This window comes from Hemicordylus capensis, chromosome 2 (genome assembly GCF_027244095.1).
Source record: "Hemicordylus capensis ecotype Gifberg chromosome 2, rHemCap1.1.pri, whole genome shotgun sequence".
Classification (NCBI taxonomy): Eukaryota; Metazoa; Chordata; class Lepidosauria; order Squamata; family Cordylidae; genus Hemicordylus; species Hemicordylus capensis.
In genome coordinates, this window is record NC_069658.1 from 209,150,050 (window position 1) to 209,173,728 (window position 23,679).

The window sequence follows — 23,679 nt, forward strand, 5'->3', positions numbered from 1 at the left end:
CCATGGTGATTCTCTTTATTTAGCAGGGGGAGAGTAACTGGCCCTATCCACCCCCTATCCACCCCCAGCACAGTACTTCCAGTGACTGTTGCTGGTGTGTGTCTTATGTTTCTTTTTAGAATGTGAGCCCTTTGGGGACAGGGAGCCATCTTATTTGTTTGTCATCTCTCTTTGTAAACCGCCCTGAGCCATTTTTGGAAGGGCGGTATAGAAATTGAATTATTATTAATAATAATCATCATCATCATCATTCATTCATTCATTCAAAATATATTTATACCACCCAAAACTTACATCTCTGGGCGGTTTACAACAAAATAAAAACAGAAAACATAAAACATTGGTTAAAACAAAAACAAAAAGTTTAAAACAGGACAACAATTTAAAAATTTTTAAACGATATTTTAAAACGGCATTAAAGACTTTTAAAAAGCTGTCAGAGATGGGGAGGCTCTTATTTCACTAGGGAGCACATTCCAAAGCCTCAGGGCAGCAGCGGAAAAAGCCTGTCCCTGAGTGGCCACCAGACGAGCCGGTGGCAAATGCAGACAGACCTCTCCTGATGATCTCAATAGTGGTGGGGTTCATGATGAAGAAGACGTTCTCTTAAATATCCAGGGCCCAAGCTCTTTAGGGCTTTATAGGTTATAACCAGCACCTTGTGTTTTGCCCGGAGACTTATCAGCAGCCAGTGTAGCTTTTTCAACACAGGAGTAATATGGTCTCTCCAAGATGACCCAGAGACCAGCCTGGCTGCCGCATTCTGGACCAACTGTAGTTTCCGGACTACACACAAGGGCAGCCCCACATAGAGTGCATTGCAGTAATCCAGACTGGAGGTTACCAGCAGATGTACCACTGTTTTGAGGTCGTCCGTCTCAAGAAATGGACACAGCTGGCGTATCAGCCGAAGCTGATAGAAGGCACTTCTGGCCACCACCTCAACGTGGGAGACCAGGGAGAGGCTTGGATCTGTTCCTTCTGGGGAAGTGTGACCCCATCCAGAACAGGCAGATCAAAATTGTCTTTTGAGTTTCGACCCCACAGAATGAGTACCTCCGCCTTATCAGGGTTCAGTCTTAGTTTGTTATCCCTCATCCAGCCCATCACCGACTCCAAGCAGGCATTTAGGGAGGTTATGCCCTCTCCCAATGACAGGGGCGTAACGAGGCTGGAGTGGGCCCAGAGACAAAATTTTAAAATGGGCCCCTTGCTGATACACACACACTCACTTCACATTTGACTTGCCTTTGGGGGCCCCCTCGAGGCGTGGGGGCCCCCAGGCATCCGCCTCCCCTTGCCTAATGGAAGTTACGCCCCTGCCCAATGATGCTGACATGGGGAAATAGATGTGGATGTCATCAGCATACTGATAGCACCCTGCACCAAATCTCCTGATGATCCCTCCCAGCGGTTTCATGTAGATGTTAAACAATATCGGAGACAATATGGAGCCCTGAAGGACACCATAAAAAAGTTCAGATTTTGAAGAACAGTCTCCAAGGGACACCATCTGGAACCTGCCTGAGAGGTAGGAACGGAACCACTGCAAAGCAGTGCCTCCCACTCCCAACCCCCTCAGACGCTCCAGAAGGATACTATGGTCGATAGTATCGAAAGCCGCCGAGAGGTCCAGAAGGACCAACAGAGTCACACTACCTCTGTCAATTCCCAGTTGGAGATCATTCATCAGGCTGACCAAAGCAGTCTCCACCCCATAGCCAGTCCGGAAGCCAGTTTCAAATGGGTCAAGATAATCAGTTTCCTCCAAGACTGTCTAGAGCTGGGAGGTAAATAATTACCTATTATTTATAGGTAATAACTAGTATTATGTATGTATTTATTTTACATTTTAGACCCCCTCAAAGCAGTGTACACAGCTTAAAACAATAAAAACAAAACAAATAATAAAACTTTTAAAAACAGTTTTAGCAAAATGTCTAAGAAAACAGATGTCTCTTAAGTGATTTTTTTAAAAGGCAGCTAGAGATGGAGAAGCTCTTATTTTGGCAGGGAGCACATTCCAAAGCCCTGGGGCAGCCACAGAGAAGGCCCAGCCCCACGTTGTCACCGAACAGGCCGGTGGCAGCCGTAACCAGACCTCCCCATGCAATCTCAGCAAGTGGCAGGGTCCGTGACAAAGAAGGCACTCTCTGAAATACCCTGGATCATAATCCTAATCATAAGGATAAAAGTAAGGGCAAACTGTGGTGAAAGGGGCTGGTGGTCAGTTTTCAGTGCAGGTGGACAGCATCCCAAAGGGCCACAGACATGCCATGGCCAGTGCCGGACAAGGCACCTGAGCACCCTCTTCCATAGACCAGAAGCTCAGCCTGCAGGCCCAGGCCCAGAGGAATTCTTAGATAGGGCCAGCTGAGACCCTATTGGCTCTCCAGCTCCTCGGATCCTTCCTGCTGCAGTTCCCTTTCCTGCCACTGCCAGGGTGGCGCTGTGGAGCAGCTACCCTTTCTCCCTGTGGGTGGGTGGGGGGAAGATCCTGTGAGTATCCTTTGGGGAAAGGGTGGGAGCACACACCCCACATAAGCTTTTTGGGTGGGGGCCGGGGCAGAGACCCAGCAGAAAGTCTGTGCAGCAAGGGGGGATTCCTTCGGGATCACACATTCATTTCTTTCTCAAAGCACCCAGTTCCGAAGCCCCCGAGCACTGTCTTCCGGATCGTTTCCCCGATGGCTGTCTGCTTCTTCTGCGTCTGCCTGCCCAAGCCCACCAGCGCCTTCCCGCCTTCCCCGGCCTGCACAGGTTCCCTGCCTCCCACCCACTAGCACTGTCATTGAGGGTGGTGGGGACCTGCCAGGTTGCCATGGCGACTGTGGTCCCTTTGGATGGGGCGATGGGACCCCCTCCCCTCCCCAGCATCGGGCGCTTGGCTTCTGTCGCTCTGTGTGGGTATCGATCTCCGAGCAAATTGCGTTGACCTTGCTTTGCAACTGTCCAACTGGGATCGGTTAGACACCGAGAGGCTGGCGCTGTGTGATCAGGGCTGCGGGTCGGCAGGGGTGTGTGTGTTTGTGTGTGTGTATGTGTGTGTGTGTGTGTGTGTGTGTGTGTGTGTGAAGAGGCTTGGCTGCTGCTGGCAGTGTGGGGACAGCCCTGCTGGAAGCCACCCCCTCCTCCCTAGGGGCTGCTTTGCTTGCCAGGGTCGGGTTTCCGCCCTCGCTCCCCTCCTTTCATCTCCTCCATGGCCCAACTCTTGACTGAAATTTCAATTAGCAGAAGCTGGTAACAACAGCCTGTTTGTTTAACACCCCTGGGGGGTTAAGGGGGAGGGAGAAGCCCATGGCCGGGCTGCGGGCTCCGATGGCAGGGAAGGGCAGGAGGATTCTCTCTCTCTCTCTCTCCACCCTGCCCCCCCCCAATAAAAGCTAGAAAACAATATACCATGGGAAATAATGCACCACCATGGGAAAACAATATCCCATTTTGAATGGGAATCTTTCTTTCTTTCTTTCTTTCTTTCTTTCTTTCTTTCTTTCTTTCTTTCTTTCTTTCTTTCTTTCTTTCTTCCTTCCTTCCTTCCTTCCCTCCCCCCCACCCCACTGCTTTCTACATGGCCTTTCTTATTCAGGTATTTTTTTAAAAAACAGATATCCTGCCCTCCTCTTCAAAATCAGGACAGTTTCTGGCAACATTACATAGAATAGATAAAAACAGAACTTAATAAAAACTAGAAAACAACATATCATGTCCAGATCTGATCATGTCTTAATTCTAATGGGAAATGATGACTTAATCTTTTCTTGCTCCCTCCCTTCCTTCCTTCCTTCCTTTCTTTCTTTCTTTCCTTCCTTCCGGACCCCGCCACTAAAATCAAATACACTTTCTCCCTGTTTCTCTTTTCCCTGGATAAATGAGGCAGGGGGGCATGAGAGTGACAGATGGCACACACACACCCCCTTCCAGCCCAATAATCTCTCCAGAACATCTGGGCTCATAGCTAAAACCTGTGAGCTGTAGTTTAATAGGATGGGCTGATCTGCTCCCCGGCGGTGCGTTCACGTCTCACGTTGAAACGGGGCCGAGGCCTGGCAGGGGCCAAATGCCCGTCTCGCCAGAGAAGCGGGCAAGCAATCTGTGCCCGTCACAGGCTGGTGGTCTGCACAGACTGCCGAACCTGGTTGCTGCTGCTGCTGCTGCACATGTCCTTTGAACCCTTGAATGTGCCTGGATGGTCTGCTGCTCTCTCTTGTGGTAGCGGTTGCCTATCAACCTTCCTTTTCATTGTTTTGCAGCTTTGAGCTCCCTTAACCTCGTTTTCTTGATCATGTGGCAGCCACGGCTGCGTGCAGGTACCCCCTGGTAGTTCTGGAGGCCGGGGCGACACATCCCAGCCCCCAACCCTCAAGGGCTGTAGGTCAGTGGTAGAGAAGATCCTGGGCTTAGCCATCCCTGGCATCATCCCAGGTAGAGCTGGGAAAGACCCCTGCCTGAAACATTGAGAGAGATGCTACCAAACGGGGCTGGAAACTGAAACCCTGGAGGGCTGCTGCTGGTCAGAGTAGACACTACAGCACTCGGTGGAGTCAGGGTCTGATGTGGAAATCGGCTTTGAATATTTAGGGGAGACTCCGCAGTTGAGTGGCACAGCCCCTGCTTTGCAGGCAGGAGGGCCCAGGTTCAATCCCTGACGTCTCCAAGTCGGACAAGGAAAGCGCCATGACTGAGGGCTGCCAGTCAGTGTGGGCAGTACTGGGCAAGATGGACCAGGGATCTGACGCAGTGGGAGGCAGTTCCGCAGAGGCCTAGTGGGTCAGTTGCTATATGTCAGTGGCTTGCTGTTGAAATGGCTTTTATTTCAAGGTTGATGAACTGCATTTATTGTTCTGTAACGAACAGGACGTCATTCTCACTGTTGTGCTGTGATCTGATACTTATTCTTTGAAAAAGGCAGCATAGAAATAAACGTCTGTGTGTCTATGTCTATGTCTATGTCTATGTCTTCTCATTGCTGAGGTTTGGAGGTAACTTGTCTTTCCTGTATGCCTGAAACTGCCTTGAGGATTCTGTTTGGCTTTCTGTGTTCATGGGCTCAAATCAGGGGGCTGTAGATCAGGGTAGCTTTTCAAGGTCCCAGGTTCAGTCCTTGGCAGCATCTCCAGGTAGGGCTGGGGAGAAATCTTCTGACGCTGGAGATCTGGAGAGCTACTGCCAGTCAGAGTTGATGTTTCTGGACTGGGGCTATTTAGTTTAGGAAAAAGACGACTGCGGGGAGACAGGATGGAGGTCTATAAAATCATGCATTGGGTGGAGAACATGGACAGAGAGAGATTCTTCTCCCTCTCGCATCACACTAGAACCAGGGGTCATCCCATGAAATTGATTGCCGGGAAATTTAGGACCAGCAAACGGAGGTACTTTTTCACACAATGCATAATCCACTTGTGGAATTCTCTGCCACAAGATGTGGTGACGGCCAATAACCTGGATGGCTTTAAGAGCGGTTTGGATGACTTCATGGAGGAGAGGTCTACCAATGGCTACTAGTCGGAGGTCTGTGGGCCACCTCCAGTCTCAAAAGGCAGGATGCCTCTGAGTACCAGTTGCAGGGGAGTAATGGCAGGAGAGAAGGCATGCCCTCAACTCCTGCCTGTGGCTTCCAGCGGCATCTGGTGGGCCACTGTGCGAAACAGGATGCTGGACTAGATGGGCCTCCTTGGGCCTGATCCACCAGGGCTGTTCTGATGTTCTTTTGACTAGCTGGACCAATGACCTGACTCAGTAGGCCACTTCCTGTGTTCACCAGGACCATCCACAGCTCAGTGGCAGGACCCCTGCTTTGCATCCAGGAGGTCCCAGATTAAATCCCCAGCAGGATCTCCAAGAAGGGCGAGGAAACCCCCTGCCTGAAGCCCCGTAGTGCTGCTGCCGGTCCGTGCAGGCAGTATTGAGCCAGATGGACCAAAGGTCTGAGTGTAAGGAAGCTTGATGTGCTACCAGAGCAAAGAGGCACCATTTCTAGTGGGGGCTCTCTTCCATTTACTGGTGGGGGGGAGCAATTGTCCCCATTGAGGCCAGTCTAGCATCCCTCCAGGGGCAGTTGCTGGTGTCTCCCTTGTGTTTCTTTTTAGACTGTAAGCTGTTTGGGGCAGAGAACCATCTTCAGGCCCTCTTGTGTCTGGGAGTCACTTCTCCTAGCTGGACCAAGAGGCACCTGTAAAAGTGGAAGCTCTCTTCAGTTTAGCAGGGGGCAAACAACAGGCCCTATCCACAGAGGTGCTCTTACCCCTGGACTTCAGGGCTGAAGTCCAAGGGCTCCCACACCCCCTGGGGCCTCCAAATCAGTCTGTCCCAGGTGGCGTGCTCACTGCGCTGCTGGCCCGCACTGCCAAGCGTGACTGTAACCGGCGCCGGGCGCTGGGCGTGACCTGCTTCAGAGACAGAGGAGGGAGTGGAGAAAGAATATTTGGGATGGGAATATGTGAAGTTGAAATGTTTCTGTTCATGCATATTGGCACAAATATACCTGTTCTACAGCCACCTAATGGCGCAGCGGGGAAATGACTTGATGATCAAGCCAGAGGTTGCTGGTTCAAATCCTCGCTGGTACCTCTATCGGGCAGCAGCGATACAGGAAGATGCTGAAAGGCATCATCTCATATTGCGCGGGAGGAGGCAATGGTCAATCCCTCCTGTATTCTACCAAAGATAACCACAGGGCTCTGTGAGTGCCAGGAGTTGAAACTGACTTGACGGCACACTTTACCTTTACCTGTTCTATCTTCTTACATTCTTGTGAGTTCAGTTGTTGTTTGTGCCCTCAAGTACCCATGTGTTAAAAATTGTGTGTGTGTGTGTGTGTGTGTGTGTGTGTGTGTGTGTGTGTGTGTGTAGGGGGATGATATTTGTTGTGGGGAGGGGGGCCTCCAAAGGCTTTTAGGTCCAGGCTCCAAAATAACCTAGGTGCTCCTCTGCCTGTCCAATCCCAGCACAGCATCCCTCCCAGTGGCTATTGCTAGCGTGTCTCTGCATTGTAAGTCCTTTGGGGCAGGGAACCATCTTTGGGCACACAACGTGTATGTGTGCGGGGGGGGGACTCTTTGGGGCTTTTCTCACAGGCCTAAAGAGGATCAGAGGAGTGTCCAGTTTGGACCGTGTGTTTGCAAAGGTAGAAGGAGGGGAGCAAGTTCATGCCGGAGCCGAGAGCCCGGCAGGGTGGCTTTTCGTTCACCCTCAATAAAATGCTGGCGACAGGATATGGGTTGGCCGCGTGTCTGCCCGACACAGCTCCTGCCTCCCACACGATGACGATGATGATGATGGATTAAAAATGTATCCCGCCCCTCCAGTACAATACTGCAGAGGGAGGCTCACAACAATAAAACAGCAAAAGTAATATGAAATTTAACACCATAAAACACAATATAGAATAAAAACAACCAAAAACAACCCAATTAAAATCAAAACCTGCCAGGCTGTTAAGACACACACACACACACACACACACACACACACACTTAAAAGCCTCTCTGAACAAGTAGGCTTTGAGATATTTTTAAAAAAAGAATCCCTGGCGAAGTTCTTCCGGGAGGGCATTCCAGAGCCGAGGGGCCACAACCCCCAAGGCCCGCTCACCTGTCCATCGCACTCTCAGGGTGGTGGGAACGGCCCCCTGCCCTGGTCGGTCTGCAGCCGCCAAAGAGCAGCCCCCAAGTCCGGAAGGAAGAGGCGCTTCAGCTCTGTCCAGGGTGCTGAAACCCTCCCCAGGCCTTGTGCATCTTCCCGAGTGGTGAGGAAGGGGCCTTCTGGCTCTGCTTCTTCCTGACATGTGTCACTCGAGACCAGGCCTGCTCAACTTCGGCCCTCCTGCAGATGTTGGCCTACAACTCCCATAATCCCTGGCTATTGGCCACTGTGGCTGGGGATTGTGGGAGTTGTAGTCCAAAAACATCTGGGGGGACTAAGTTGAGCAGGCCTGCTCAAGACTCAGGGTGGTGGGGTGAGCCGATCATCCACACTACAGGCTCACGTTGGCTTCCTCTCCCCAGGAATCGCCTGGGGCTAACGGGGGGGGGGAGGTTTACTGTCTACCTCAGGGTTTCTTAACCTTGAGCCCCCAGATGTTGTTGGACTACAACTCCCATCATCCTCAGCCACAAAGGCCATGTCTGGGGATGATGGGAGTTGTAGTCCATCAACATCTGGGGACCCAAGGTTAAGAAACCCTGGTCTATCTCAGGGGTTCCCTAATGCCAGATGTTGTTGGACTACAACTCCCATCATGCCTGGGGAGGATGGGAGCTGTAGTCCGGCATTTGGGGCCTCAAGTTTGAGAACCCTGCCCTGGCCGACCCACTCACCAGCCTACAACTCCCAGGATTCCCTGCAGGAAGCCGGGACAGCCAGACTGGTTTAAAAGTGATAGGGGTTTGTTCCAGTTCTCTCTAGACTGTCCCCATTTGAGGTGGGCAGGGTGGGGTGGGGGGGGTGTTTGCAGCTTCGAGTGCCTCCATGATCTCGATCAGGCCTTCTCAGCCGGGCCCCTAAGTGGTGGAACTCCCCCCCCCCGCCCCACCCCGGGAGACCTGTTTAGTCTCCCATGGGCTCCTTTTCATTGGCTAGTTAAAAACCAGCTTTTTAACTAGCCTTTTGCCTCTGAGCAATCTATGGAGTCCTCCTAGTGCTGCTATGAGTTGTTATCGGTGAGGTTAGTTTTTGCTCTTGGCGTCTTACAGCTTATTGCATTTTATTATTTTTGTGTGTTTTATATGATATGCTGCTTTGAGTGCCATTTCTCAAGAATATGGAGGGTCTAAAGGTATCTCTCTCTCTGCCTGTCTTCTGCTTCCTTCCTTCCCTACAGATCTATGTACTCCCTATCTCTTTCTCTCTCTCTCTCTCTCTGACTTGTCCTCTTAGCTAAGCAGGGTCCGCCTTGGTTGCATATGAATGGGAGACTAGAAGTGTGAGCACTGGAAGAGATTCCCCCGCTCAGGGGATGGAGCCGCTCTGGGAAGAGCAGAAGGTGTCAATTTACCTCCAAGGCATCTCCAGGATAGGACAAGATATTTTAATATTTATTTTAATAGGACAAGATTTTTTTATTGAACCAACAAACTACCAAAGCATACAGTATGTTGCCAATCTGCAAGATAGGGCTGAGAGACATTCCTGCCTGCAACCTTGGAGGAGCCGCTGCCAGTCTGTGAAGACAATACTGAGCTAGATAGACCAATGGTCTGACTCAGTATATGGCAGCTTCTTATGTTCCTATGCACTTGGACAGGAGGTGTGCAGGCACGCTGTGCAAATACATTTCGGGGGCGAGTGTGTCTCTGTATGGCATTAATTTATAACGTACAGAGAGCCTTAAAATAAACCATACCTCCCTTCTTTATTGCTCTATGCAGTGATTAAAGTGTATTTTTAACGTCTTATCTTTTAAACAAGTTTGGAAGCAGAGGGAAAGAGTGAAACAGATCGCAGAGTGAGCACATGTTTAGGCGTTTCGGGTGCCTTCTGCTTACTTTCAAAGCCGGAAAGGTGCTTTCCATCACTGATGACGAAGAAAAGACCACAAGCAAACTGCCCACAGTTATGACAGAGGTGGAACACAGGGAGCTGCCAGATACTGAGTCAGACCCTTGGTCCGTCTAGCTCAGTATTGTCTACCCAGACTGGCAGCGGCTTCTCCAAGGTTTCAGGTAGCAGGAGTCTCTCTCAGCCCCATCCGTTGATGCTGCCAGGGAGGGAACTGGGAAGAACCTTCTGCAGGCAAGCAGGCTGGCCCCATCCCCTGAGGGGAAAATGCTCACATGTAGTCTCCCATTCAAAAGCAAACCAAGACAGAGCCTGATTAGCAAAGGGGACAATTCTTGCTTGCTACTAGAGAGCGTCTCTCTTGGAGAGTGTGGAGAGAGGGGCTGACAACCATATGGGTGTTATGTAAGCACAATGAGAGGAAGTTGCATGCATGGAAGAAGTTTGCGGAGCTGATCAGTGTAGCAACACTGTACAGCCGCTGGCAGGGGATTTTCTCTGGGACCCACCCCCATGAGACTGCATGGCTCATGGCACAAGGGGTCACACGGTGTGTCAACATCTTCTGCTCTGGGAGGGGATGCCAGGCCTAAGGGGCAACAAGGGAGAAAGGGCCGAGTCATTGAAGAGAGCCGATCTCTAGGCCTAGGGGGCAGCAAGGGAGCATGCAAAGAGTCATTTGAGAGCATAGATCTATTATTATCTATTTATTTACAATATTTATACCCCGCCCTTCCAGTGCACTACTGTGCGAGCCGACTCACAACAATAAGATAGACACAGATACAATAAAAGTAATAAAATTTAAAAAAAATAGTTAATTTTATGTCATTAAATCTGATTAAGTCAGATTAAAAACCACAATTATTAGGTTCAAATTAAAACTGAAAATTATAAAAAGCTAAAGAAGCAGAAGAACCTACCAGATATAACAAAACAAAAATGGAGCATTAAAAAGCCTCTTTTTAAAAGACGTGTTTTCAGTTGTTTTTTTAGAAACACCGAGAGAGGGAGCATGGTGAAGCTCTTCAGGGAGGGCGTTCCAAAGCCGAGGGGCCACAACCGAAAAGGCCCCGTCTCTAGTCCCCGCCAGCCAGACCTCTGTTAGTGGTGGGGTCATGAGCAGGGCCTGAGACGGTGAGCAGAGGGCCCTGGCGGGTTCATACGGGCGAATGCAGTCCGACAGGTACCCCGGCCCCAAGCCATGTAGGGCTTGAAAGCTCTATGGGGCAGACCCCGAGGCCTGAGGGGCGGCAAGGGAGAAGGGCAGACGTATTCCAGGGCGTAGGCTGTGGGTGGTGCAGCTGGAAACGGGCCTCTTGGGAAATGGGGGCAGGCGGCAATTTGGGGGCTGTAGGGTGTGCCTTTTTTGCCACCCGCATCTTTTCCAAGGCCGTTGCTCCCGTTCCCCGCCACCCGGTCTTGCTTCCCCCACATTTGATTCCTGCTGCCCTCCGTGTCCCACGTGGGTGCCAAGCCGGGGAAAGGTGGAGGCCGTCCTGAGCTGCTCATTTATTTTTCATGGCAGAGCTTGAGAGAAGGAACAAGGAAATCTGCAGCGCCCTAAAGGCCGGGGGGGGCCCCGCAAAGACCCCACCTCGCTTTACCTTGATGTCCCAGCTGCTTGGGAGCCATTGGCTGTCACCATGGCAACCGGAGAGCCTTTCCCGGGCTCCGATTGGATGGGCGGCATCTCTCTTTCCCTCACTCTCACTTTCACCCCCCCCACACACACACAATTTTCCTCTGATTTATTCTGTGTATAGGACAGGCCGCTTGGGATTCCCTTTGCAATGCAAGATGGATGGAGCTTCAAAGAGTCAAAGGAGCTCTTTTGTCTCCTCGTAGGGGAGTGGCTGGCTGCGGGGGGGGGGAGGAAATGAAGGCGTCCGTTTATTGGCACCTCTAGGCGCCATTTTTGCTCCGGTTCCCAGCGCCAGCCCTCAACCCACCCACTGCCACCAGTGCCAGGTTGCATTTTCTGCCCCACCTGACTCAAATGGAGTCAGGAGGCCAGGAGAAGGAGGGCATTCTGGTGGGGGGGGCGGTACTGGGGAGGCCAGCTGGCCGTGCCGCGCCATCACCGGATCAATCTCGTGTCCGCGTCTGCTTCGCTGGTTCCCAAGCCGATGCGAGCCCAGCGGGGTCGCCGAAACGGCTCCGGAAAGGCGAATGAAATAAATGAATGTGAAAGGGGCAAGCAAAAGGGAAGGGAGGGTCAGGAGAGGGGTGCTTTTGTAAATCGTGAATGGCGTGGTGGGAGGAGAACACAGTTTTCTCTTGCTCTGCTTATGCTAGGATGGGAGGGTTTTTCAACAAAAAACCAAAGCTTCAGGGCAAACAAAAGTGGGGTTTTTTTTTGGTGCAATGTGCCTTTTGCCTTCAGAACTCACTGCTACCTGATGTGGTGGCAGCTGACAGCTTAGATTGTTTCTTTGTTTTTTCAAAAGGGTTAGCCAAATTCAAGAAGGAAGGCTTTGTCAGTGGCTATGAGTTGCAACTGCTGCATAGAACCTCCAGCTGTAGAGGAAGTCTACCTCTGACTACCTGTCTCTCAGCTCCCTGGGGGAACCTGGCCGCCCTCTGCTGGAAACAAAAGGCCCCTCTTTTGCTGTGGAAGTAGAGAAAGGATTTGGCAGTGGGCTTGAACTCAGCCTGCCTGTCAGCCTGCTCTCCCTGCCTTCCCTCGCTCCTGTGACTGTGCAGGCATCACTTGATGGTGGCCACAGAGGCTCTCTGAAATCTCAGGATTGCCTGCACAAAACTCCAGGGTCCCAAAGCAAGGCTCTTACATCCTTTTCCCGATAGTCTCAAACCCAGCCAGGGTGCCCCTTTGAAGTGCGTGGTGGCGCTGGGAGATGCCCATGCCTGGCCATGCGCCATCATGTTGGCAGTTCTTTGGGGCCCAACATCGGGTGCACCCATCTCTGGCCATGTGCCGCCTGGAGACTGACAGACACGCACTGACACCCATGCTCAAGGGCATGCGCCAGCGTTTGCAGGGCTGGAGCGGGAGCCGGCCGCTGCTTTGAAGCCCACCTTGTCGACTTGTTTGGGATTTCCAGACCAGCCCCCCATCTTCCGGAGACGGCCTCAGGGCAAAGATGCGGCCATGGCAGCTTTTTCCACGCCACCGTCTCCGCCTCCCACCCTCCAGCAAAGCGACAGCACAAACCCAGTCAAAGAAGCTGGAGGAGGAAATGAATCTTCCGTTTTCCTAACAGTTTGGGTTTAATTCTCCTCTCCGTCTCTCCGCTCATCTTCCTGCTGCCTTTTTGATTGGTAACATGTCCCTTGAGCAGTGGGAAAGAATTGGGTGCGCATGTTCAGGACACCATTCCATGTTTCAGGCCGAAACATTGTTTTATTTTATTTATTACATTTGTATACTGCCCAAAATGCAAGTTTCAGGGCGGTTTGCAAGGCATCAGCTTGGTGCCTGTGATACCTTTCGATAGCCAGAGAGGAAAGATGAGTATCTAAGCTGATCTGCAAGCAGTTGCTGTCTTAATTGGTTGGGAACATTTCCCTTGAGCTGTGGGAAAGATGAAGGTCTGAGCTGAGCCATAAGCAGTAATTCTGTTTCGGGTCGTGGAATCCAAAACAGATTGTGAGCAGCTCCAAAAGGATCTCTCCAAACTGGGGGAGTAGATGACAGAATGGCTAATGCAGTTTAATGTAAGCAAGTGTCAAGAGATGCACATTGGGACAAAAACCCCCAAATTCAAGTATACGCTGATGGGATCTGAGCTGTCAGTGACGGACCAGGAGGGGGATCTTGGGGTTGTGGTGGACAGCTCGTTGAAAGTGTCTGTGAAAAAGGCCAGTTCCATGCTAGGGATCATTAGGAAGGGGACTGAAAATAAAACAGATAATATTATAATGCCCTTATGCAAAATTATGGTGTGGCCACACTTGGAGTACTGCGTACAGCTTTGGTCACCACATCTAAAAAATGACATTGTAGAACTGGGAAAGGTGCAGAAGAGGGCAACCAAGATGACCAGGGGCCTGGAGCACCTTTCTTATGAAGCAAGGCTACAACACCTGGGGCTTTTTAGTTTAGAAAAAAGACAACTGCGGGGAGACATGAGAGAGGTCTATAAAATCATGCTTGGTGTGGAGAAAGTGGATAGAGAGAAATTTCTCTCACAGACACACACCACACTAGAACCAGGGTTCACCTCATGAAATTGATTGCTGGGAAATCTAGGACCAACAAACAGAAGTACTTTTTCACACAACGCATAATCCACTTGTGGAATTCTCTGCCACAAGATGTGGTGACAGCCAACAACCTGGATGGCTTGAATAACTTCATGGCTACTAGTCGGAGGGCTCTAGGCCACCTCCAGCCTCAGAGGCATGATGCCTCTGAGTACCAGTTGCAGGGGAGTCACAGCAGGAGGGAGGGCATGCCCCTTTCAACTCCTGCCTGTGGGCTCCCCAAAAGCATCTGGTGGGCCACTGTGTGAAACAGGATGCTGGGCTAGATGGGCCTCCTTGGGCCTGATCCAGCAGGGCTGTTCTGATGTTCTTATGCATTGGTCGACTGGTAACGTTTCCCTTGAACACTTGGAAAGAATTGAGAACATGTATGCAGGACACAGTTCCATGTTTCAAGTGGAAACATCAGTGTGATCCCCCAAGCCCTTTTGGGAAGGGCGGCTGGGGAGGGAACCAGATGCTGATTAACAAGATCCAGGCTGCACCAGAGCGAGAAAGGTCTGTTGCCCCCACAAAGTCCTAGACCCAACAGGGAGCCTTTGTAGCCCCTTCCTGTTTGGGGCGGCCAATCGGAGTGAGCAGAGCCTGTCGAGAAAAGGGATCCGTAGTGCTCAGCAAGGTGCTCCAACCTGTGGTCATCTGACTCAGCGTTCCTAGTTCTAATCTGGAAGGGCTCCTCAGGACAGAATTGTGTGAGTTCTGCCTTGAAAATCGAAGTCCCCCGAGGAAAGGTGGTGTGCATATTCAGGAAGCCATCCCGCATTTCAAGTCCGAACTCCGTTTTCTCAGAAGCCCCCAAAGCCGCAGAATACATGGCCGTGCTTTCCAACTCAGCACACATTTAGAGCTGCAAAGAGATCCAAGCGTTCAGATTTCCATGGCATCTCCTGTGGAAATGGAGTCATTAGCGCACATCGGAAGCTGTGAAGGCGTCTTCCCAGCCACTCGCTAACGGAGTCCTGCTTTCCCCATTAGGAAGGCACCTGGGGTGGGGACGATCTCTCTGTCCCCCCACAGCTCCCTGTGCTTATGTCTTTCAACTAGAGAGTGAACTGAATCCCCCCTCTGGGATGAAACCCCTCCTCCAAATCCTCTTTGGCCATGAAGCTTTTGGGGTCCATGCCCCATATCCCCACACCCTGCTGTAAACACCCTGCTGCTTCCATTTTTGGAAGGGCGGTATATAAATCAAGTAAATAAATAAATAAATAAATAGGGAGGAGAGCTGGCCTGGTGGCAGCAAGCATGGCTGGTCCTCTTTGCTAAGCAGGGTCCACCCTGGTTTGTATTTGAAAGGGAGACTACATGTCTGAGCACTGCAAGATCTTCCCCTGAGGGGATAATGGAACTGCTCTGGGAAGAGAACCTGCCTTCTTGCATGCAGAAGGTTCCAGGTCCCCTCCCTGCCAGCATCTCCAGACAGGGCTGGGAGAGGCTCCTGCCCGCAACCTTGGAAAAGCCGCTGCCAGTCTGTGAAGACAGTACTGAGCGAGATGGACCAAGGGTCTGACTCAGTAGATGGCCGCTTCCGATGTTCCTATGTGCCTAATTAAACCCACATCCTTGTAGCTGAAGAAAGTGCACATTCTTCCCCCTTGGTTCGTTTTCTAGATCGTAAGCCCCTCAGGGTTGGGGATCTATGCTCTTGTGCTGCAATGAAAGCATATTCTTCTTCTGTTTGCCCCCCTGCCTCCATCCCCCTTCCCCTTCCCCTTCCCCTGTTGTTTCTTCTGTGCCAAATTTTGGGTTGTAAGTTTCCTGGGCAGAGGCCTGTTCCTTTTATGCTTTGATCAGTGCTTTGACGATGCTCTTGTTACTATGAACATCAATAGGGGAGCCTGTCTTCTGGTAGCAAGCACGAATTGCCCCCTTTGCTAAGCAGGCTGTGTCTTGGTTTGCATTTGGATGGGAGACTGCCTGTGATCGCTGTTGGCTGTAGCCCACCTCCTTAGGGGATATGGCCTGAGCTCCGTTGCATGGCCCCCTGCTGTGCATGATGCAGACGGTCCCAGAAGGGCAATCCCTGGCAGTGTCTCCAGGTCAAGATTCCTGCCTGCATTCCTGGAGATGCCGCTGCCAGTCAGTGTAGACAATTCTGAGCTAGATGGACCAAGGGTCTGACTCCGTGGGAGGCAGCTTCTATGTTCTGAATAGTAGTCCGTAACTTCTAGATGGACAACATCAAACTGGTTTCAGAATGTGATCTTTTTATACCTTAGGGGCAGTATTCTCTCTAATTTCCCTTCTTGACTCAACCTGAGCAGGATCTAAAATTAACTGAGCTTGGGTGTGTGTGTGTGTGTGTGTGTGTGTCTCCATCCCACAAAAGTTTAGAAATCCCAGGTGTGGCCTTATAGGGTGAACAATGAGGACTAGGGACTTGCAAAGCCTTTTATGAGGAGCCGTTTGTGTAGAAAGGTAGAGCTCAAGCTTGTTTTTCTACTCCAGTACAGAAACAGCTCCTCATAAATGTGTACTGTGGCTAAACAATTCAAAGGCGAGCTTGCCATTAGGCATGTGCAGAGTGCCTTTCCCTCCAAGTCCACGCAGCCAGCTGGTAGCACCCTTCTGGGAGTTCCAAGCCAAGGGTCCAAACTAGAGGATCATATTTCTACACGGGTTTGTGCCTCAGTGCCTCTTGTTTTGGAAGAAAGAGGAAGTCTCAGCAAAGCGGTGGTCTGTGGCTTTTGCAGCCCGTCCGCCCAGGGTGGTCCCAAGTGGCAGATATTTTAAAAGGCAGGCTGGGCCACTCTCGAGGCCCTTCATTGTGTGCGCAAAGCCGGTTTCCCTCTGATGCCATGGAAGTGGTGGGATGAGCCCAGCCGCCCCGGAACTCACGGCACACAAAGGCTGAGCTACGGCTGGTATTGAGATTACGGGGTGGTGGAGGGGAGGGGAGGGGGGGTGTCTCCACAGAGCCGTGCCGAGATCGGTGCGCCCGTCACATGACGCGCCATTCGCCACCCGAACTGATGTGCAATGGAATTTGGACCACCGATGTGCCACAAAGCGTGGCCGGATTTGCTCTTCTGTGAATGGACAGCCGGGGAGAGGGGGAGGCTAAACCGGCTGGAGGGCATGACCCCCAGGTGGAGAGCTGTGGAGGGATCTGTGGGAGGCGATGGACTGTCCAGGCAAGGCAGGCCCTGGAGGGATTCTAGTCGCCCGAGGAGGTCCTAGGCGGCAGGCGGCTGTGAGTACGGTACGGTTTCTGCGTTTTGGCCCCTTGGGGTTCTGCCTTTTGTGCTGTTCTGCTCCCCCCCCCACACACACACCCCTCGTTAGTTTGAGGTTCGGAGGCTGAGGTTCAAATAGACCCCGGGGTGCCCAGGTGTGCTTGGGAGGCGGCGATGGAGAGGTGGGTCCACGGCTGGAAAGACGGGGGCTGAAGCCAGTGAGCTGCTCAGGGCAGGCCGGAGGACCCATCTGCAGGGCCCAGAAAAGTGGGGCAGCGGGGCGGGGGGGGGGGAGAGGAGATTGCTCAGAGGGTCGAAAGGCAGACAAAGAGATGAAAGAGAAAGTGAGAGAGAGACAGAGACAAAGAGAGCGAGTGGAAGGGGGAAGGAGCAGGCAGCAGCCACTGGCATGTGGGGAGGCAGCAGGGGGTCCCTGGGATTTGGCAGCCGGGGTGATGGTGCAACCGTGGATGCAAAACAGTCAGGAGTGGGCAACGCAACCGGTTACCTTCGCTGTATTTTTTTTTTCCTGGGGAAAGGGCAACCAAACAAAACAGGGGCCGGAGCTGGAGCCCGTTCCTGATCCTAAAGGTTAGTGAAGACTCCGTTTGTTGGGCAAACCCTCTGCCCACGCTCAGAGGCGCCCTTCCCCTTTGGGATCCCTGTCCTTTGTTAGGAATGTGCTTGATGCGTGTTTTTAAAGGGGCATCTTAAGGGGCATTGTTAAGGGTGTCTCGGTATGAATTAAGCTCTGGGTTATGCAAGGGTTGGTTTGTGGGAGGTCAGAGAAGGAAGATGTTGGCAGCCTGATTTATATGAAGGAAGATGAGGCAGGGTTTTCTAAAAGGAGGAGTAGATAGATATACTGTCTCTGAACATGGAGGTTGGTTCTGTTTATTTTATTTCATTTATTTCATGTATTTATTAAATTTATACCCCGCCCAAACCTATGTCTCTAGGTGGTTTAGTGAGTTTCGAGGGTGGGGGATGGATGGGGTGCTGAACTCTAAGAGAGCCACTGTCCCCTCCCCAGACCACTTGATTCCTATTATATGGGCAGGGTAGCCCTTTAAAGCAGCCCTTAAAACTCAGCCAGCAATCTGGGTTTCCAGCCCAAAGCTCAGCCTGGGCACAAGAGAATGAGGACGAGGGCCCCTCTGAGCATTTGCAGAGTGCATTCACACACACGGCCTCCCCCTTTGATGCGTCTTCTCTCTGCCTGTCCCTCTCCAGCCCATGGAGCAGCTGAGGATGTCCGGCTCAATCGCGTCCTACGACCAACTGGTGAAGCAGGTGGAGGCCCTGAAGAAGGAGAACACACATCTCCGCCGAGAGCTGGAGGACAACTCCAACCACCTCTCCAAGCTGGAAAATGAGACCTCAGACATGAAGGTCAGGCACTCGGGTGGGCGGGAGGGGGGGAGGAGGGCCAGTGTTCAGGGGGCAGGAGCCAGTTCAGCACTCGGCAGCATCTCCAGGTAGGCCTGGGAGGGACTTCTGTCTGAAACCTGGGAGAAGCCGCTGCCTGTCAGGGCAGAAATGCTCAACTAGATGGACCAATAGTCTGACTCCTTAGGAGTCAGCTGAGCATCTTATGTCTGAGAAAGTGCACATTCCCCCTCTTCTGCCCCGGTCTCCCTGGGAGAATTTCAACAATTTTCTAGGACTGGAGCTCACAAACTGGCCGTAGTGTTCAATTTCTTCCGTTAGTTTACTTCTCTCCCCATCCCCACCGACATGACTGATATCCGCATGTTCATCAATGAAACACCTCCCTCTCCGAAAAGAAAGCAATATGTTTGTGAAGATTTTTTTGTGTTCGTGTGTAAGAACAGCCCACTTCCATGGAGCTGGGATAAAGGCGGCGAGATTTCCACTTCTGAGAAGGGCGTCGGTTTCAGCTTGGCCTTTATTGATTTGTATGTTTACATAACGTCCCAATAGACGGAAGGTTGGAGACGCAACCTTCCAATAATGCAGTGGCAGCGATAGGCCAGTAATGCTGAAAGGAGCAGATGTTTCCATCAGAAGTCCAAGAGCAGAGGAAGAATCAGCTGCGCATTATTGGAACTGTGTTGCTAATGCCCTGTTGGAACATGGCGCATTCATTCTGCATATATTCTTGGGATCCTGTTGAACCCCATTTCGGCCGCATTTTCATCCTGCAGAGACCATCCTCAGTGGGGTGGTAATAGTTACAGTGTGTGTGTGTGTGTGTGTGTGTGTACGTGTACACACACACTGCCCAAAACCTATGTCTTTGGGTGGATTACAATAAAACTACAAATTAAAACAATAAATAAATGTTAAAACATTAACATAATTTAAAATTTAACACAATGCTAAAAATGCTAAGTCTAATTAAGAACCTGGGTGAACAAATGTGTCTTAACTGCCTTGTTAAAATTTATCAGAGATGGAGAGGCTCTTATTTCAGCAGGGAGTGCATTATTCCTTACCCAGAGGATCTCAATCCCCCCCAAAAAGATTATTTGTATTGTTAATAACTAGTTAGGTGTGTGTGTCTACACACACACACTGTCTTATAATACAAGGTCAGGGGTTCTCAAACAAGTTTCCCACAAGTTTTTTGGACTACAGCTCCCATGATCCCCATCCACGAAGGTCCAAGATGATGGGAACTGTAGTCTAACAACATCTGGAGAACCAATTCTGAGACTGTACTAAGTGGTTATTAGCAACTAGTATTTTTAAGCCCGTTAAAAAAACGGGCGCTAGTAGGCCGGTCCTGCCGTCACCATTTCTCTCCCTTCCGGGTCGGGTTGGGTCCCGTCGCCGCCGTCTCTTCCTTTCCTGCAGCCGGGCCGGTCCCGCCCCTGCTGCCGTTCCCCTCCCCGCGGCCGGTCCGATCCCGCCGCCATTGCCTTTCCCTTTCCTGTGGTCGGGCCGGACCCGCCGCCGCCGTTTCTTCCCTACCCGCGGCTGGGCCAGACCCGCCGCCGCTGCCTCGGCTTCCCCCGCCACCGCCCCCTCTGCCCTCCCCGCAGCCTGGCCGGTCCCGCGGGCGCCACCTCCGGCCTCCCCGCGGCCAGGCGACCAACCGGCCAACATGGCCGCCTGGTGCCTGCGGTCGTGTCTCCCTCCTGTTCTTTTTGGCAGGCGGGCCAGACCCGGGGCCGCCTCTCCGATCCCCGCGGCTGGCCTGGACCCGCCGCCGCCTCTGCCCTCCCCATGGCCGCCTCTGGCCTTTCCGCGGCCGGGCGAACAACCAGCCAACATGGCTGCCTGGTGCCAGCGGTCGTGTCTCCCTCGGCACCGCGCATGCCCAGAACAGCCGAGGAAGACACGGACGCAGACACCAGCCTTGGTGACACGGACGGACACGCCAGGGACTTTATTATATAGGATAAAATCATTGCTAATAACTAGCAATGCTAGCAATGCTAGCAGTGCTTAATCCCTACCAGATACCTCTGGGGAGCCCACAGGGAAGAGGTGAGGGGACCATGCCCTGTCTCCTGCGGTTGCTCCCCTGCAACTGGGACTGAGAGGCATCCTGCCTCTGAGGCTGGAGGTGGCCTGTAGCCCTCAGACAAGCTTGTCATGCCTATTTATTTTTCCCCTCCTGTTTTCTCATTTTTGGTGTGTTATTTTCATCATGGTCACTTTTTAGCCTTTGGGGTTACTCATTTTGTAACATATTTTTTTATTTCTTTTCACTATAGTTGACATTTTCCATCAGCAAAAACAGTTACCATGCAAATCACCTTTCTGTGTCCTCACATTGGATGTTTTTCTTTGCAACTAGGAAGTCCTGAAGCATTTGCAGGGCAAACTGGAACAGGAAGCGAAGGTGATGGTCTCGTCGGGGCAGATGGAGGTTCTGGACCAGTTAAAAGGTGGGCAGACGTTTCGAGGCAGGTAGCTGCTTCTCCCATTCTTGCAAACAGGTCTCAGCACCCTGAGAATCTCAGCTTCCATTTGAGGGGCGAATCAAGTCCCCTAGTCCTCAAGCAGATCAGATTTCACCTTCCTGAGAATCTCACTTAAACTGGGAGTGTGTGAAAAAATCAAGTTTCCAGTTCTTAAGGTGGTGAAGCTGGGCTTGAAAGCAGGTGGGCAACTCCAAGTGAAATATCAGACGCTTGAGGGATGGAACTCCAGGAGCTGCCATGTCTGTGAAATTACAGCTCTTACGCACTCTCTTTCCACCCCCACCCCTCTTTCCCCAGCCTTACAGATGGACATCACCAGCCTGTACAACCTGAAATTCCAACCCCCGGCCCTCGTCCCCGAGCCCATGATGTGCCAGGGGGACAGCCCAGAGGGCAGCCCTGCCCATTCAGCCACGCTCCAGAGGAAGGACAGCATGGGCGATCTGAGCCGGGCCACCATCCGCCTCCTGGAGGAGCTGGACCGGGAGAGGTAAAGGCCTGATGCTGCTGCCGCTGGGGTGGAGTGGGGCACTGCGGAGACTGGGAGGTAAAGGGACATTGTGGGCCCAGGTAAGAGACGCCTTCCTGATCTTTGCCGGATGTAGGGACCCCACCCCGGCCACATGTTGCATCTCCGAGACGTCCTTCCATCTAGGCCAGGGATTCTCAAACTTGGGTCCTCAGGTGTTATTGGACTTCAGCTCCCATAATCCCCAGCCTCAGTGGCCTTTGGTTGGGGATTATGGGAGTTGAAGTCCAATAACACCTGAGGACCCAAGTTTGAGAATCACTGATCTAGGCCTATGGAAGTCCTTCCTTCCTTCCTCTCTCCAAATTCCCTTCCCTCTCATCCTTTTTCCACCTCCCCACTTCTTTTCCTTCCTCTTTTCTCTCTCTCTCTCTTCTTTCTTCCTCCATCCAATCTTTCCTTCCTTCCTTCCTTCCTTCCTTCCTTCCTTCCTTCCTTCTCCATCCATGTCACTCTCTCCCTCTTTTCCCATCTCCTCCCTGCTCTGATTGCTGCTTCCTTCCCGCCCCCAGGTGTTTTCTGCTGAGTGAGATTGAAAAGGAGGAAAAAGAGAAATTCTGGTATTACACGCAACTGCAGAGCCTCTCCAAACGGCTGGACGAGCTCCCTCACGTGGAGACGGTGAGCCCCCCCCCACCCCCCCGCTTCGCCGCCTGGGCCTTTGGCAGCACAGGCCAGAAGCAGAAGCCCTCATTTTGCACAAATATAAGCCCCAGGCCCAAGGACAGTTTTGACTTTTACTTTGAGGGTCACTTAAAAATAAACAACCCACAAATTAGGAACATAGGAAGCTGCCATGTACTGAGTCAGACCATTGGTCTATCTAGCTCAATATTGTCTTCACAGACTGGCAGCGGCTTCTCCCAGGTTGCAGGCAGGAGTCTCTCTCAGCCCTATCTTGGAGATGCTGCTGCCAGGGAGGGAACTTGGGACCTTCTGCTCTTTCCAGAGCGGCTTCATCCCCTGAGGGGAATATCTTACAGGGCTCACACATGTAGTCTCCCATTCAGATGCAACCAGGGCAGACCCTGCTTAGCTAAGGGGACAAGTCGTGCTGGCTACCACAAGACCAGCTCTCCTCTCTCCGAAATTTTAGTAGTAAAGGTAAAGTTGTGCCGTCAAGTCAGTGTTGACCCCTGGCGCCCACAGAGCCCTGTGGTTGTCTTGGGTAGAATACAGGAGGGGTTGACCATTGCCTCCTTCCGCACAGTATGAGATGATGCCTTTCAGCATCTTCCCATATCGCTGCTGCCCGATATAGGTACCAGTGGGGATTTGAACCGGCAACCTCTGGCTTGCTAGTCATTTCCTCGCCTCCCAGTTAAAGTCACTTGGGGAATGAGTCTTTCCCCTCTGAGACCATGCGGAGCTGCTCCCAGTCAGAATAGATATTGCTGAGCTAGGCAGACCAAGGGTCTGACTCTGTATGGCATTGTTGTAGGTCTCGGGTAAGGCGAGCCCTTTTAAACCCATGCGTCTCCAATCCATCCTTTTCAATATGAGCAGGTGGGGCTCATCTGTCTGGCCCTGTCTCTTTCACTCCTCCCTGTGCAGTTCTCCATGCAGATGGACCTGATCCGCCAGCAACTGGAGTTTGAAGCCCAGCACATCCGCACGCTCATGGAGGAGCGTTTTGGGACGACCGATGAGATGGTGCAAAGAGCGCAGGTGAGGAGGAGGAGCAGAATTCAGCAAGGTGTTTCTTCACTCTTGCTGGCTTTACGGGGCTGTCTAGGACAGCCGTTTGCAAGGGATGGCGTCAGAGCTGCCTGCTCTTACCTCCACGGGAGTGCAGTTCTTCCTTCCGCCTAATATACTATGGAACCCATGTCTCGTTAGATACAGTCACTCAGTTAATGATCAGGTTGCCTGTGTCTGAGTGCTGATTCATAGGGGTTAAAGTGTGTGGCCAGAGAGAAAGTGCCTGTGTGGTTGGTGAGGAAGGATTACAGAGCCCTTTGCCCATATGGTTGGGGAGGAAGGGGTTAAAATGTCTACGTGGCCAGAGAGGAAGGGGTGTGGTTGTGTGGCTGGGCAGAAAGGAGTTAAAGAGCCCTTAGCCCATGTGGCTGGGGAGGAAGGGGTTTAAGAGCCTTTTGCCCGTGTGGCTGGGGAGGAGGGGGTTAAAGAGCCTTTTGCCCGTGTGGCTGGGGAGGAAGGATTACAGAGCCCTTTGCCCATATGGTTGGGGAGGAAGGGGTTAAAATGTCTATGTGGCCAGAGAGGAAGGGGTGTGGCTATGTGGCTGGGCAGAAAGGAGTTAAAGAGCCCTTAGCCCATGTGGCTGGGCAGGAAGGGGTTAAAGAGCCTTTTGCCCGTGTGGCTGGGGAGGAAGGGGTTAAGGAGCCCTTTGCCT

General features: G+C 51.9%; 1 protein-coding gene across 4 annotated transcripts in view; it reads left to right on the top strand.

Annotated features, from left to right (window-relative positions):
- APC2 (APC regulator of WNT signaling pathway 2) overlaps positions 1 to 23,679 on the top strand; it is a 55,791-nt gene that overhangs the window by 2,540 nt on the left and 29,572 nt on the right. The window contains exons 1-6 of one of the 4 annotated variants that reach the window (XM_053297450.1): positions 16,689 to 16,924; positions 18,132 to 18,290; positions 20,668 to 20,758; positions 21,092 to 21,284; positions 21,836 to 21,944; positions 22,878 to 22,991. In XM_053297450.1, the coding sequence (XP_053153425.1) occupies positions 16,844 to 16,924; positions 18,132 to 18,290; positions 20,668 to 20,758; positions 21,092 to 21,284; positions 21,836 to 21,944; positions 22,878 to 22,991 (747 nt within the window). In that variant the 5' untranslated portion in view covers positions 16,689 to 16,843. Of the gene's footprint in view, positions 1 to 16,688; positions 16,925 to 17,355; positions 17,490 to 18,131; positions 18,291 to 20,667; positions 20,759 to 21,091; positions 21,285 to 21,835; positions 21,945 to 22,877; positions 22,992 to 23,679 lie in introns of those variants that run through there. The other 3 variants (XM_053297453.1, XM_053297455.1, XM_053297454.1) reach the window with 3 other exon arrangements.